This window comes from Equus asinus, chromosome 30 (assembly GCF_041296235.1).
Source record: "Equus asinus isolate D_3611 breed Donkey chromosome 30, EquAss-T2T_v2, whole genome shotgun sequence".
Classification (NCBI taxonomy): domain Eukaryota; kingdom Metazoa; phylum Chordata; class Mammalia; order Perissodactyla; family Equidae; genus Equus; species Equus asinus.
Window position 1 is genome coordinate 13,539,896 of NC_091819.1, and position 16,992 is coordinate 13,556,887.

Sequence of the window (16,992 nt, forward strand, 5' to 3'; positions counted from 1 at the left end):
ATAATGGCGCACCACTAGCCATCTCTTCCCAACTCTGTGTTCAGTGCCGTCACACTGACAACATGAAACCAGTCACGATGGTAATATTTACACTGCAGAAATTGGCAAGCTCTGCAAATGAGGACATTATTCTCTCAGGAAGGCCAGTTGTTAAACACTACATCTTAGTGTTTAACTCTTCTGCTCTTCTGCTGAAGATGTAATTCAGGCAGAGGGGGACGGATGTGTTGGTAATGCCCCTCCAGACCCTTTCTGAGTTTATATGTGATCACATTTATGTAAAATTGTAAATACCATTTTCAAAGTATCTTCTGGTTTGTATTCTCCAATCTATATTTCCTCTCTTCTAGTGTGTATAATGAGTTAAAAGTAGCACAAGTAATAGTCAGTTATTTATTGTATTTTTCTATGTCTGTGGATCCAGTAAGTGGATTAAGAGACACTTTCTCCCTCGGTGTTACTCAAACTTTATGTTTATGGATGGTGGAAATATTACATTATGGCGTGCCACTATCATCTACTAGCCATCAACTTTCAGCCACTTCTCCAGTGTAAAGGAAAAACAGAAAGGAAAGAAATCTTAAATCTGTTCACTTTGATCTTCCAGCATGACGAAAAAATATCTGGCAAAAGCTAAGCTTCATGACTAAAAGGAGAATTGGTTATAATCTGCAAACCTCACATGGCTATTTTGGCCTGGCCTTCTGGCCAATACACACAAAAAAACTGGAATAATTAGCAAAATTGGCTTATGGATTTATTGTGAAGGGTAATTACTTCTCAAAGATGGTGACTATGTTTTGTCCCACTCCTTGTGCACGGCAGCCTTTTATACTAGTCAATCAGAATTCATTGTACTACACTTTCATTTCAGGAATAAATGTTTCTCACAGTTCCTTTTGGGTTTGTGAGGGGAGGACAGTAAGAAGAATAGGCAAAAAGGGAAAGGAGCTTACAAAATTAGACAGTAGACGTTATTAAGAATCATTACGCTTTGCTTTGATTACGGCATGGGTGACAAAGAATGCTGATTGTGTGGTGCCAACAGTAAATGTGAGAAATTTTGGATGCATTTGCCCACTCATTAAACAACACATTTTGGGTATCTAAGAGCCTATGCCCAGTGCTGGAAACAATACAGAGAAAATGAGGACTAAAGGAGGAGCAGATTTAGGGGGAAAGATGCAAGCTCCGTCCAGTTAAAAGAAATTTAAGCTGGTTATGAGAAGTCCAAGGGGAGATGAGGAAGCTGGGTGTGGGGGTCTGGATTTCGAAGTAGAGGACTCAGGAAGCAGGTGACCATTTGGGAGTCAGCCTTTGGAAGTGAAGACTTGGAGTAGGCTAACTCATCCAAAGAGGGAAGAGGAGAGGATGGAAGGGCGAGGACAGAAAGTTTAGGATCGAGACTTGAAGAACTTGGTTGGTGGATGATCATCCAACAGAGCTGACTAAAATTGAGCATCCAAAGAGGCGGGAGGGAAACCAGGAGAGACTTGTCATAGAAACTAGGATTCCATTGCGTTGAATGTTACGGAGAAGTCAATGAAGGTGACTCGTGGAGAAAAATGTCCTCTGGATTACCACTGTGGAGGTCTAGGGCAAAGTTAGAAGAGATTTTCATGCAGTGATGAGGTGAAAACTAGTTTGGAGGAAGTTCGGGGAAAAGGTAAGTGGGAAGAAGGAAAATGGGCAAAGCACTTGAAGACCGCTCTTTAGAAAAGTTTTGCCATGGTGGGGAGCAGCGTGGGCATTAACTAGAGGAGAAATGGAGTTTGTTTGCTTTCACATTAGAGAGAAAAGCAACTGTTGCTATAACTAGGATACACTGAAGATTCAGGAGAGAGAAAGGATGATCAGTAGTGGAGAGGATGGTATTTAAAGCACAAGAGGCAGGTTTCTTCAGATAGAAGGACCACCCCTTCCTTGTCGCAGACAGGAATGGTGCAAATGCAGCAGGGTATGGCTGTCTGGGGTGAGAAGAAAGCAAATAACTGATTGTCGACTTCTCTTTTCCGGGTGAATTACAAGTCAAGGAGTTCTGCTGAGAATATAGGGAGAGAGGAGTGAGGATGGTGTGTGCATGCGGGGAGAAAGAGTGAGAAGAAGTGGGGGGTTTGGGGAGGGTGGAGAAGGTATGTACTGAGGTAGTACTGAGGGTGCTGCCGAGCTGGGTGGTCATGAATTTAGAACAATACTGCTCCTTTCGAGGTGTGGAAACTGGCTAAATGACTTAAGCTCTGGCCTTCGTTCAGGGCCACCTCATTGTATAACTCCAGGAGCCTCAGTTCAGATTCTGGTCTGTGTGAATGACATACTGGAACTGTAGTGCACCATCCGTAGTTCTGCCTTGGTTTTCTCATCTGTAAATTTGGATAACAGTAGTGCTTGCTTCATGGGTTTATTGTAAGGATTATTTGTAAAATGCTTGAAGAGTACCAGGACTGAGAAAGTCCTCTCTACACGTGACCCATTGCTAACATCCTGCCATGTTGTCACTCAGACACATTAAGATCTTTGCATGAGGTGCTGGACTTTCATGAGTGCATAACTCTTACTTTTTATTTATGTATTTTTAATTTTTTTAGGAAGATTAGCCCTGAGCTAACATCTGCTACAAATCCTCCTCTTTTTGCTGAGGAAGACTGGCCCTGAGCTAACATCCATGCCCATCTTCCTCCACTTTATATGTGGGATGCCTGCCACAGCATGGCTTGACAAGTGGTGCCACGTCCACACCCGGGATCTGAACTGGTGAACCCCAGGCCGCTGAAGCAGAACGTGCAAACTTAACTGCTGTGCCACCAGCTGGCCTCCATAACTCTTACTTTTAAAAATGCCAATGCCAAATACTGAAGATGAAATTATAATCTGATATGTTTCCGAAAAGCAAATTTGCAATAAGTATTCAAAACCTTAAATACTCAATGTAGTAAATTCCATTTGTGGAATTTAAGAAAATAATCAGACATTCAAACAAAGATGTGTTCACAAAACAATTTCTCACCACGTTTATAAATGGAAAATATCAGCAACAACTGAAATGCCCAACCAATCCATATGATGGAATATTATACAGTCATTAAACTTGATGGCTAAGGAATTTTTAATACCATAGGACATGCAAATAAAATAATGTCAAATATAAAAAGCAGACTATGAAATTTTCATTAGAATATGATCTAAGCCATGCAATAAAACCTATGTATAGGAAAGAGATTAAAGGAATGAGTTATGCCAGAATATTAATATGATTGCCTCTGAGCGGTGGGATTATAAGTAGGACTGGCTTTCCAGGTGTGTGAACTATGCAGTTGCACAAGTCTCCTCACATAGATGAGTCCAGGACTTAGTTTGATGTTTTGCTGTGATTGTCTTGAAATTCTTAATGATTTTTGAACAAGGGGACCTATATTTTCATTTTCTCCTGGGGCCCCCAAATTATGTAGCTAGTTCTGATTATAAGTACTTATTTTATTCTTTTTGTGCGTGTGTGAGGAAGATTGGCCCTGAGCTAACTCCTGCTGCCAATCTTCCTCTTTTTGCTTGAGGAAGATTGTTGCTGAGCTAATATCTGTGCCGGTCTTCCTCTGTTTTATGTGGGATGCTGTCACAGTATGGCTTGACCAGTGGTACTGGGTCTGTGCCCGGGATCTGAACCTGCGAACCCTGGGCTGTCAAAGCAGAGTGCACAAACTTAACCACTATGCTACTGGGCCAGCCCCTACTTATATTATTCTTAATACTCTTTGTATTTGTCCTTCTTAAACAATAGAAATATATTCCTTGTAAAATCAGAAAAGAAGTTATTTTATAGAAATGCAAGAAGACCCCAATTAATTAATTGCCCTTTTTTGCACTCAAATGCCATTTTGCTTTCTTGACAGTGCCCTGTCTCAACACTTGCTGGAAATCCTAGAAATTTGTGCTATGCAATTTGAAAAGAAAAGGAGTGGAAAATTTCTTTAAAAACTCATCTCTAGTATTTGTCTCTTTTTCATCCTGCCTGTGCATTAACTCCCTCTGAATTGGTTTTTGCCCTATTGCTACACAAAAATCTTCCTAAATTCACCTAATAGGCATTTTTTTCCAGCAGTCGTCTTCATTGATGTCTCAGTAGCATTGACTGTAATTGAATACTCACTCAATCCTTTTGAAAAACTGGTTTTCCCTATTTTCATGACATGCCTCTCCCGGCTGCCCTCCCAACTTCTCTGGCCTATGGAGGCAGCCACTTCTACTCACGTTCTTTTTGGGTGGTGAAGCTGATCCATTCGGAAGCTGTGCTGCCCACCTCGTTGTGGGCCACCACTCTCAGCTTGTAGGTGGTGTAAGGCTGGAGACCCCCAAGGCTGGCTGTCTGTCCTGGTCCCATGTACTTTGTCTCAGTCTGGCTGGGAGTACAGGGTACAGCTGAACCAGGAGGACAAGCCGTGTGGAGCTGGAGCTCATAGCTAGATGAGAATGGGTATGTAAAGAGAAAACAAGCAATGGATTAGTTTAACTCTTTTAAACCTGGTCATTTACTGTGATGAGACATTTAGTTTTCATTGAACTACAAGCTCTTTAAAATTTCCATTTGCAAGGAACTGCTCTCAGAAACACTTTGTTTAACGCTGTTGGAAATGAGCAGCCGATGTAACCAGAGAAATGATGAGAAGTCACACATATACACATGTTGCCGTCCACCCAGCAACTGGTAATCCTTGTTGGTAGAGATAAGACATTTCTCTCTTTTTAGGGGAGAGCGATAAAATTGTTCCCTTCTGTTGAAAATAAAAACAATCTTTTCCCCTCCAGATTATTTTGCGTGAAATGACTTCTTTGTTCTTTCAAACAGTGGTTCATTACAACATTTTGAATTTCAAGGGGGTTCTATTTGACTACAGAAGTTTCTCATGTTCCAGCTGAGGCCTATAGAATGAATGATTCCAGGGACCCATGAGGAGGGATGTATTCTCTCAACGAATGCAAACACATTGCATCGACTTTCTGATTTAAAAACAATTTTGTTGTTCACTATTCTATCATTACTTGATTTTATGATTTAAACACTTTGCAGGGAACGTTACCACGCAAATCAATTTACTCGTCTATTTTGCTACAGGTATCTGTTCAATATACAAGTCTTCCTTGGGGCATGCTGGGTAGCTGTATGTCTGTATGCATGGCTTATTTTGGTTTCTTTGTCCTTCTGGCTGTCCCACTACCTTTGAATGACACCATTGGGGAACAGAGGGGGACTCCACTGGAAGGAGGCTGTCCTGGAGGCCAGGGTCTGGATCCGGGGAGAGGACAGTCCCGAGGGGGGCGCGGGATGAGTTCTCAGCTCCGCCATGGGCCCTTTGCTGCAACAGTTGAAGCAGGTGCAAGCCTCTATCCCAATGGAGTACGTGGTGAAGGGCTGCAGGCCGTGAAGCGTCTGCTGGGTGGCCATGCCTTCAGACAGCTGTAGGAGGGGAGAGAAGACGAGATGGGACAATGTCACAAGTAACAGACAACTGATAAACGTTTGTCATGCATCCCACCTCACATGAATAGAGCCAGGTGCTCTGGGAGGTGCCCCAAGGCATTCAGGATAGTCTTGACCCTCAAGGAATTTCCAATCCACTGGAGAGTCATGACTCACACACGTGAAATATGTAATGATATAACCATCAGAAAGAAGTTTGAGATAACAAGATAGAAGTCACAAGGCATAATATAATCCATGACCGATTACCATAGAAAGATACTAGAAAATGACACAAAACACACAAAATATTGATCAAATTCCATGACCCTCACACCAGTGTCTTTCAAAAACCAAAATCTGTATTTGAATTAAATTTCCAGTCAACATTCACTAAAGTCCATTTTCTACCATTGTTACTTGCATGTCATTTTTGAATCAGAAAAGCCCTTCAAATCCATGTTAGAGTTGGGTATTTAAGAGTTTGAAATAAATATCTCATGTATTTGTATATTTTGTACATTTATATGTATTTAAGATCTTGAAAGTCCATCTCTTTCTCTGAGGATGCTGGTTGATACAAAATATCATAGTCTTTCTCTCACTCATTTTTGTTGCACTATAAACTTTTAGGTTTATTTGGAGCAAAGTTTTGATCTCGTGGTTTTATTAAGGGATCTTTGGAACGCAAGAGTTCAGAGACTGGAAACTAATTTTCACACTGACATAAACAACATATAATTAAGAAGAGCTATCGGTTATTTTAAAAAATGCATACAATGCATTGGAAATATAAATTATTTTCATTTATTAATATTATCATTTTATAAGCATGGATAATCAAGGGTTGATTGTATTTACATCATCTATATTTATTGAATACGAAGCCCTGTAGAAAATATGCTAATACTCCTTTAACATTCAATAGGAGACTTTGTATGCAAGTTATCTTTTGAAATTGTCTTTCAATACCTGGCACTCTAGCCTCAGAGGATTTCTCCACATTCACCCAAATTGTTCCCTCAATCAGGCTAAATAATTTATAATTTAATAGTGGGATCTGCACAATTTCTCTGTGAGGTTTGGGTGAACAAACTGTCATCATCTGTACTTATTCCTGAGGAATGTGGGCGTGACGCAAGCTGTGCTAAGAGAAAAGAGACTTCATCCCATTGGCTCTTTGCCTCTTCATTTAAATAGGGATTAGCGTCCCTTCCAGCCAATGGCTTGGCTAAAACACTATGTGAAAGATGATTTCCCTATACATTTATACAGTCCATCCTGTCTCCCTGATGTGCCCCAAACGTGTTATTACACTAACAGTGAAGCTAGAGCCGTGCTGATGGAGCTGTTCTGCTGTCTCTTCCAAAGGGCTAGAACTTTCTAGAAGTCATCAAAAGAAAGACTGAGTTTTCTGTGTTATTAGAGATTTGTACATGCCATGATGGGGATTCCGAGGATCTTCTTTGCTCTCTTTGTTCATTTTCACGTTAACATTTATACCACTCACAGTGACCATTTGTCAGCCCCTTACTATATGCCGCTACTACACTAAGTGCTTGACATGTGTTCTCCATTCAACTCACTAAATTCTTAGGTTTCTTACATCTTCGGAGTTCCTAACACCATGTTTAGTGCTTCTCTCCCTGAACATTTACATATTTCTTATGTTTCCTAACGCTTTCTATTTCTTCTCAGAGGTCTCTTTGTGCTACGAAGTTCGTCACACGGCAACTGAGAAGAGATGGATAAGAAAGAAGGATGAGGGAGAAGAAAAGCAAGGAGAAGAAAAAGCACCGTTGTTTATTTTTAAAAAATAAACCAATCCTGGGCTTTTAGTTCAGAGTACTCTGCTGCTCACCACTGTCTCCACCCCGCTGGTGTCGTTGGAGAACAATCTGTAGAGACTGACGATTCCGTTGGGCTTCCGAGGGGCGCTGATGTGGACCAATGCTTGGGTGGAAGAGACCGCGTGGAACCTGGGGGCCCTGAGACCTTCTGGGGGGGCGGGCCCAGTTCTACACCGTGTCCAGCTACTGGGGGCTTTTCCTGCTGAATTCACTGCGCAGACCTCCAAAGAGAAATCAGTAAGACCAGTCAAAAGTGAGATAACTTCAGGTTGAAAAAAAAGTTAGCAACCCAAAGCAACTAACCACAACAGAATGAGATAAACTTTGATCCAGCAACTTTGCAGTCACAAAGGAAAGCAGGTCCTACTTCATTTGTGCATTGGACCAAGTGCACACAGAGGGGGCCAAGGAGGAACCCTGATTTTGGAATGCAGCAGGCTGATTTCAGACTAAAGAAAAAGTGCTTGTCTCTGTGCGGGGTGAGGAGTGATTTTGTCAGCTTCTGCAAACTGGATGGATCTGCGGACTACATAAAACTCAGCAATTCTTCAACGCCGTTCCCCCCAAATCTGCATGAAAATTAAATTTTCCTTTCATCAAGGAGGGGATAAACATACGGAAGGATGTGTAATCTTATTTATCAAGAACCATTTGTATAATTAAACACGAATATCCTAAAAGGTTGCCGTGGGTCATCATTTGCATGAGTAAGTAATTTGTCGAATGTCAGGTACAATAGACAGAGTAGATGGATGTGTGAGTGGATAGGGTTAAATTAGGCCAATAATAGCCAACCACACAGTGATCAATCAGAATGATAGATCTAAATGGCAATACAAGAAGACTGTCTGAATGTTTAGGGGTAGGAGTATTCCTTAGTAAGCTCTCGTGTGTGAAGTCTAACTTTGGGAAATTATTTCCTATTTGGTGTCTTCTGCTATATTTATATCTATATTTGTTTATATATTTATGTATAAATTTGTTCTGAACTGTATTTATTTTTTTTCTAAGGAAGATTGGCCCTGAGCTAACATCTATGCCCATCTTCCTTTATTTTATGTGGGACACCATCACAGTGTGGCTTGATGAAGGGTGTTAAGTTCGTGCCCGGGATTTGAACCTGCAAACTCCTGGCTGCTGAAGTGGAGCATGTGAACTTAACCACTATGCCACCGGAACAGCTCCTTTTTTGAACTTTTAAAGACAAGTCAAGAAAACTTGTGTGATTTGATAGTACACATGTTCTAGGCGTGCAATGTGAAAAAGCATGCATAGCGTTCAAAATATGAGATATTTAGGAAAAAAACTGTAGGAGAATACTTTGCAGTGAGAGTTTTGTTCCGTTTTTGTTTGTTTTGCTTTTGCATCAGTAATATCTTCAAGAGAAGAAATAAATAGATTTTTAATAGTTAGGCCAACTCTTATCAGTGTTTCCACGCATCTTTTGGGCAGATTTCTTTGTAAAAGTAAAATTTCTGATGTTGAATCACTCTTAAGTTGCTGTCAAAAGCAAATCTCCAGCTCCTTGCTGATAGGATTGCCAGAAGTCCCACGTTTAAGAGACAACTAACCGACTTAGAGAGGAGAACCTGCTTGTTTAGAACTCTGATACATTCTCTCACCATTTACACAATCATCCCTCACATTTGTATAAACTGTACTTGGCAAAGCACTATAACATCTTAGCTGACTTAGTCCTCATGACACAACCTTGTAAGGTGGCTGGAGAATGTATCATCAGCCCCTTTTACAGGTGAGGAAACTGAGGCTCCAAAAACGTCACTCGCTTGTTCAAGATGACAGAAGCTACAAGAGCTGAAACTAGCGCTCTGTGCTCTGTTCTCCAATAAACTCTTTTATTGCTCTTTTCAACAGACTGTGCTTTACTGCATAATCTGTACACATCCATACATACGATAAACTGTTTGTCATTCATACAAGTCAATAAGATACTCGGGATCATGAAAATTAAATGGCTTGTCTATAGACACAGACCTGCAATTCTGGATTAGGTAAAGGCAAGGATGGATAGACAGGCCCAGGCTGTCTCAGGTGATGGAGGTTTATTGGGACAGGCACAAGGAAGTAAGGAGGAGGAAACTGTCTTAGTGGCAGCCCAGGAGAGCCAGGCTTCAGGGAAGCTAGAGTCCAGGTCAGAACAGAACTGCGGCATCTCCTACCCTGCCCTCTGACATGGCCAAGGCCGGGCTTACAATAGGGAGGGTAGGTATAGGTTACTGATGAGCAGTCAGATTTCAGGGCTGATGAGAAAGGGTCCCTGGCACCTCAGGCTGCTCCACACTAACCTTCTTTACTGCACATATCTTTCTGGGGCGTAGGGGGAACATTCTTTATTACCCAATGAATGACAAAGTCTGAAAAGAAAATATTCTTGGAAAAGGGATGCGAAATAAGGTGCACATATTGATATCCACTTCTTTGCCAAGAGTAGGGCTATGGTTGGTGATTTCGGGGCGTATAGAATTTTAGTGGAGGACATGATGGATGGGGAAGAAAACAAGGAGGAAAGTGCAGCGAGGTGTCATAAAATCAAAATTCACCAAGTTGCCGATTAATTACTGAGCACCAAATACTATAAGGCTTTCTAATGCTGGTGTTGGCAGGTCGGGCTGACCCTCATACCTTCCTGTATAACATGAGCTTTGACTGGGTGGAATTCTATCTTCGAAATGCAATTTAACCCATGGTATTTTAAAACATTTGAGTCTCAATATTAGAGTGTTTTGCTGTATTTCTTTAGAAATATTCTTTTCTAAAAACTAAGACATAGAAAATTCCCCCATCACTCACTGAGAATATATGTAGGATCTAGTATCTTTTGTCTTTGACAGCAGACCTTCATAAAACGGTGTTCTTTTCCCTAGTCTTTCTTTTTAGTATTCAATCAATTTGAGATCAAAATAGCATTCATATAAATCAACATGCTTATGCAAAACAGGATCAGCCTATTTACATGACTACTCGGAAAATGAAAGCAGTTGCAATGAAGAGAAAGCTGACGGAGATAATGAAGCATTATGAATTTCACAAAACTTGTACCACAAGGCAGTGTTTCTATTATACCAATCCATCTGAAGAAAAGTTAAAAATGACTGTCAATGATATTCTCTCTCTTTCTCTCCATCTCTCTCTCTCTGTTGAGGTAAAAACGTTCTTTACCCAAAAATCGCCCAGCTAAACAAGAGATAAAGGAATGGAGTCAGCATAAAAATACTAACAGACTATGCTTATGATTTCTACTGAGAAACAGTTGCCCCAAGATTTGGATCCATCTTTACAGGGTGGAGAAAGAAGAAATAGAGATATTGCTTGGGAAAATTTGAGCAATATGTCCTGATTTTTTAATTTTAAGGAATCAATATAAAAATCAGGAAATGAAATATGTTGAGACCAGACATAGAATTGCCTACTGTATCTATCTCTCTCTATTCTTTCTATCTATCGTCTACCTATCTATCTGTCTATCTATTTACTACTTATCTACCTACCTTTTACCTAACTGATAAGACAATCCATCTCTTTTGTATCCCAAGATTTCTTCACATGATCATTGGGTACATAACAGAGTGTGAACTGCTCACAGAAAAGAAGGGACTTTATAGGGGTCAAAAATAAAAGAAAGGCTTATGAATTCCATGGCCAAGAGAAAAAAAGTAAATAAATCATCTTTGATTTATTCAGAATACCCTCATACCTACAGCATCCAGCTAAACACACTTATTCTTTTATAACAAAAAAAATCAAAGATGATTAAAGTTCCCCCTAAAGTAACTTATTATTTGGATTTAATGAACGCTTGTTCATATGCGTGTATGCACGCCTATGCTCGCGAGCATACACACACACAAACACAATCGTAATGTAGAGTTAGGAACTTCCAATGGAGAGCTGTTAAAAATGAGAACAGGTTAGGACTGGCCAAGCTGAGACCCTTCCTTCTCGAAGGTTTTGGTTGTAAACACAAAAAGAGTTACAATGTAAGAAGATGTCCAGAAAACACAGATTAACTATTTGAATAAATACACAACAACTAAAATTATCTAACTGCAAATTCTGTAATTGACTAGTGAAATAGTAGATTCATGTATCTGTTTATATTTTTGTTTTCACGTGTAATTTTTTTAATCTGGTGACTATTACCATCTTTGTGCTATTGTCCATTAAAAAAATGAAATTGTTATTTTATTTACCCTCCCCCCCAGGACTAATTACTGTATTTTGCCTTAAACATTTTTAACGACATAAACTGTCAATATCTGTCACCAAGCTGCCCAAATCTCATTGCTGTGGAAACAATGAGTTTAATTGTTCCTTCTCTATGGAAAATTGCCTCTTAGAAATCTTCCTTCAGAGGAGTCTTTGTCAAAATACGTTCCTTGGCTGTGATCATCAAAATTATTTTGGGTACCTATATCAGAATTTCTAGTGAAAGGACCTTGGAACGTACCTCTGTAACATATTTCCAAGTGATTCTTGTGTCCAGTGTTGTTTGAGAAAAACAGAGGGCTATTTTCCATAGAACCAGGCACAGAAATCTAGGCACTATATGTTTTTCCATTTCTATTCATGTGCTGTCCAGTTAAAGTGGTACTTCATTCATTCAAATAAGCACAAAGCATGTTCCTGTTTCAATATGGTACAATTAAAATAATCACCACAGAGTTTGTGACAGTGGCCACAGTTCCAAACAGAACCAGAGTTCACTAGCTTATGTAGAACAACCATTTGCCATCTAGTTTTCACTCCAGGCGCAAATTTCTTGAAACACTGATATTGCTGGAACTTCTTGGGTCTATTTTTCCCTTACAGCCTGGATGCATATTATTCTTAGTGCTCCCAATTTCTCTCAACCCAACATCTCTCCTTCTAATTTTATTCCAGAAGGAAAGCAAGAATTTGTGGACAGAAGCATTTGTGATAATTTTCGTAAAAGAGCAAGAGAAGGAATCATGACTTTGCAGAGGATGAGGGAAGGGAGGATGGATCAGAAATTCCCCCAGTGGTGGCCGCTGGGCGCTTATGTTTCTGCGCTGGTCCTTTAGCACAATTTCTACATTTTAACTGTAAAGTGGTTTTCATTTTAATGCTTTGTCTCTCTCCATGCCTCACAGCTTTCTGAAATAACATTTCTTAGGACTGATACTTTCCAAGTATAGTCTTAGTGCAAAGAGAAGCTCATTGTGAATTTCCAGGGATTGCCTGCTGTGTCTTTCCTTTATCATATCACAAAAAATCTCCTTAATTGTAAAAATACGTTATGATTCTTTTGGCTGAGGGAACGCTACAAGTCTTGTTAAAGCCACGGGAACATAATTTAGTGACGCTTTCGGTACCATCAGCATCCAGCTGATGTCTATCTGGTCTTGTATTCGCTATCATTTTCCGTGTAAAAATGGAATACAGAACTAACCAAGTTCAGCCAGTGATCTTTCACAAAAAACCTCTAATCTGTTGACTCCTAATGTAAGTGCCGGTGACTGTCCTCACCCTTGGAGAAATTTGAGATTTTCTTCTTTTTTCCAGGCTGCTTATTCTAAGCGTTGTATTAAACTGTTCCTCTCAGAGGATTAAAACATGGAGGAATTTTTTAGTTCTCTGCAACTTCTCTGACCTTCTATAGCATGCTTCCTTATGGAATAATGACAATTTTTGATAAAACAAAAACCTTTCAACACCACTAAGGACGTGTTCATATCACACAGCCCCTAGGGAGAATGTGAATATATTTTCGCGACAATCTGCATCAGAAATAAACAAAAATCCAACATGAACAGACATGCCTGTAATTAATAAGTATAGTAAACAGGTTGCATGTTAACAGGCAAACAATTAAATTATTTGTTTCCTGGGGGCATGTAATGAGATTGTTATCATATCCCCAGGAGGGAGATGAACAGATATTAAACAGGTCTTTCCAATACTTGTATTGGTTGAGGCCAACAGCTAATTCAATAGATTCGATCAAAATCCCCACTTCTTTCTCTGCTCCTGATTTATGACTTCAGCCGTAGCTCCTCATCACTCATTGCAGTTTGCTCGCCAGCGCTCATAAATTATGCCTCATAAATAAAAAGATACAATCAAGGAAATCATATCAATTCATCTACAACCTTGGACTACATTTTCCCATGGCCCTAGTGCTAATGCCTTTTTAAAGGATAGCTTGTTGTGGGTTTTGAATAGGTTCGAATACCAAGATGCCAAAATGGGCTTTGCCAGATTTGTGGTCAGAGACACTCATGGCTAAAGAGAGAACGCAATAAATCTGAAATTACGTGATAACAAGATTATTTTCTTTCATGAGCAGTCCTGTGGGCTATAGTCATAAAGTAACAGCTTGCTCAAAAGCTCTCGGTAGCTATCTGTTTAGCTATCTACCTTTCTGATTTTCTTTCACCATCAAATGGATTTTGCTCAGCATCTCTGTTTGCATGGTACTTTGCTGGGTACATGAGAGCTATACTTGTGCAGATATAGTCCCTGCATTCCAGGTTTCTTTCATCCCAAACACTTTGGATCAAGTAAGATGGAACGTGATTTTAATTGAATGCTGGGACCCTGGGGAAGATGGCTACAGCAGGACCTTGTCATCCTTTCTACTGGCAGTTTTTCAGAGATGCGAAGCAACTAAAGAAATTAAAAGACATTTTCCTTGCTAGAAAGGGTGTCTTCTGTCCCCACTGCCTAGCACCTTGTCTTGCTTGTTGAAGTCACTCAATAAATATGAATACGGCTCTCTTCTAAAATATGAGGAAGGGAAAATCGGCTTCGAAATTAGTGGGAAAGACTGAAATTAGCTTCAATTTGATTTTAGAAATCATAATGAAAATTTGGAATTTAGCACAAGCTACTGTTTATTGCTTATATCTGCTCTCCCCGAGGGAAAACAGAAATCCAGTCTTGTTCAGCTCTCATGGAGGATAAGTAAAAGCAGTTCAATGGGTTTATTGAGCACTTACACTTTAAAAAAAAATTTATTTATTTTTTTTGTGAGGAAGATTGTCGCTGAGCTAACATCTGTGCCCATCTTCCTCTATTTTATGTGGGATGCTGCCACAGCATGGCTTGATGAGGGGTGCTAGGTCTCCACCCAGGATTCAAACTTGTGAACCCTGGGCTACCGAAGCAGAGCATGTGAACTTAACCACTATGTCACCGGGCTGGTCCCCAGCACTTACACTTTTATAAGTGTATTAGATAACTAATTTATTTCATCCTCCACCAATCCTCTGAGGCTGGTATGATTATTATCATACCAGTTGACACATGAAGAAATGGAGGCACAGAGAAGTTCATGCAACTTGGTGAGTGGCAGGGCTGGCCTTCTAATACAAGTGTGTGATGGAAAAGCCCAAACTCTTCATCTTTTTGTATATGAAGCTATTGAAGGAAGGCTGGGCACATCCTCTAAGTGTTTGAGATCCTGCCCTGGGATTGTCACAGAGCCCCGTAGGGATCAGCTGTTTCTTTGGAAAATAGCCTCAAAGTGGGATGGTGGAAATTACCACAGACATCATGGCATCTGTCCTTGCTGCCACTTATCATGCTTTAAAGAACATTGCGTGTTATACAGAGGTGAAAAAGTACTCACATACTTTCCACACTGCTCGAAACACGTGTCAATGTAGTGAAATTCCATTATGTAAACTAAAGTAGTAACTATACCCTACCAATATAACATTGAAAACATATTCTTTCTCCACAATAAGTTGCTAGAGTAAGTGAAGATCACAATCACCAATTGTGATGAATATTTATAGGAATGACAGTATAGCGGACTAGGTGAGATTATTTATGATCCAGTAATTCAACAGATATTGATAGAGCCATTTCTATGTGTCAGACACTGTTCTGTGAGCTGAGGATCCAACGGTGAACAAGGCTGGAGTTAACATCCTGGTGGGGATAGGCATTCAAGAAACAAATGCAGAACAAATAGGTAAGGATATGTGCTAGAAAAGAAACAACTTATTGTATATAAACTATATAGTAGATAGCAATATAGTAGAGAACGGTTGAGTTGGCCAGGAGGTGCTCTCAGGTGGTGCTCATCAAGCCAAGATGCTAACGGCAAGAAGGGGGCCACCATCTGGGGGAAGATCTGGGGAAAGAACATTCTGCGCAAAGGCAGAGCAAGTGCAAATGCCCTGAGGCTGAATTCTCAAGAAGGCTGGTGCAAGGTTAGAGAGGAAGGGCCTAAGAGCCGTGAGATGAGGACAGAGGTAGACAAAAGTCAGATCATGAAGGGCCTCACTGAACCAGAGAGGAGTTTGGATTTTATGGGAAGCCAAGGAGGGGTTCCCAGTAGGGAGAGATTTTATCTGATTTACTTTTTATAAGGATAACTGGATATTGAATAATTTCTATGTATTATAGCCTAAATTTTAATTTTATATGTAACAGTGTCCTGGCCTTTAAATTAGCTTATTTAATAAGTTCACAGCAACCCTACCAAGATAGATCTGTTCATCCCAATTTGACACGTAAGAAAACTGAGGATTAGAGAATTTGAATTGCTTGCTGAGAATATAGAGTGAGTAAATCATGCAACCCAGATTACAATCTGAACCAGTTTATCTCAGCAGGGTCAGGACTTCATGCTCTTGATGGGGGTGACTTGAAGAGGCTGTGATTCAGGAGAGAGATTGCTGGCCTTGGGGTCAGAAAGTCTGGACCCCCGAGTTGGGACTCTGCCATGTTTTTACTGAGTAACTCACCAAGTCATTCAGCTTCCGGATTGTACAAAAGGAGTAATAATACCTACCTTACAGGACCATCCCGAGATTCATGTGTAATAATGTTTCTACAAATTTCTGAGGAATGGAGTGGCAGACAAGCACATTTCTAAGTATTCTATCAAGATTTTCAAAGCCTCAGAGCTGTATACAAATGCGATTGGAGCAACTGTGGGGGAGAATTTAAGAACACAGTCTTTAGAAGCTGAATCTGAAGGCTCAAATTTGAGTTCTTCCACCTGCCAACTGTATCCTCAAGTGTGTTAATTAATCTCTCAATGCCTCATTCTAAGTGCATTATTATTAGTTAATAACACGTCTCAAAAGGTTATTATGAATGAATACATAGAAAGCTTTTAACATAGTCTTTAGCATATAGCAAGCACTAAATAAATAATAGTGGTTCTTATTATAGGATTTGTGTGAAAAATCACGGCAGAGTAACTTCACCGTTTGGAAGAGAAAGTGGGACTAGACAGCAATTCTGTAACTCACTCCTGGGTTCCATTTAGCTGCTATGGATCAATGATACTTTAGAAAACCCTTCACAGCATTCTGAATTTAGCCCACATCTCTCTCTCTCTCTCTTCCAGGTACGTCCCGACTCTAAACTTTGAGGATTAGAATAAGTGAAAGCCTGGCTTCTCAGATATGTTACTCCTACATCCAAATTTATGGACTGGATGGCATTTTCTACTTTGCCTTATTATTAATTAAAGTTTCTCAAAAGCATCCCAAAGTATGAGCAAAAGAAAACAATGGATTCTTCAGAGAAAAGAATTTTATATCCAATTTCTATTACAAATATGCCTGTAGACATTAAGGAGAGGACCGTACAGCTTTCTAGATGCTTATAGGCATCTTAGTAATGATCGGATCCATCAGCAGATAGATAAGTCAATTTACAAGAGAAAGTCTCAACCATTTTCTTAAAGAT

The 16,992-nt window shown here is 40.0% G+C and overlaps 1 protein-coding gene across 1 annotated transcript in view; it reads right to left on the reverse strand.

The window, feature by feature from the left end:
- The window catches only part of USH2A (usherin), a 743,449-nt gene that overhangs the window by 19,979 nt on the left and 706,478 nt on the right, over positions 1 to 16,992 (reverse strand). The window contains exons 65-67 of the mRNA XM_070501449.1: positions 7,311 to 7,520; positions 5,208 to 5,446; positions 4,243 to 4,451 (exon numbers count right to left, since the gene is read on the reverse strand). Coding sequence (XP_070357550.1) covers positions 4,243 to 4,451; positions 5,208 to 5,446; positions 7,311 to 7,520 — 658 coding nt within the window. The remainder of the gene's footprint in view (positions 1 to 4,242; positions 4,452 to 5,207; positions 5,447 to 7,310; positions 7,521 to 16,992) is intronic.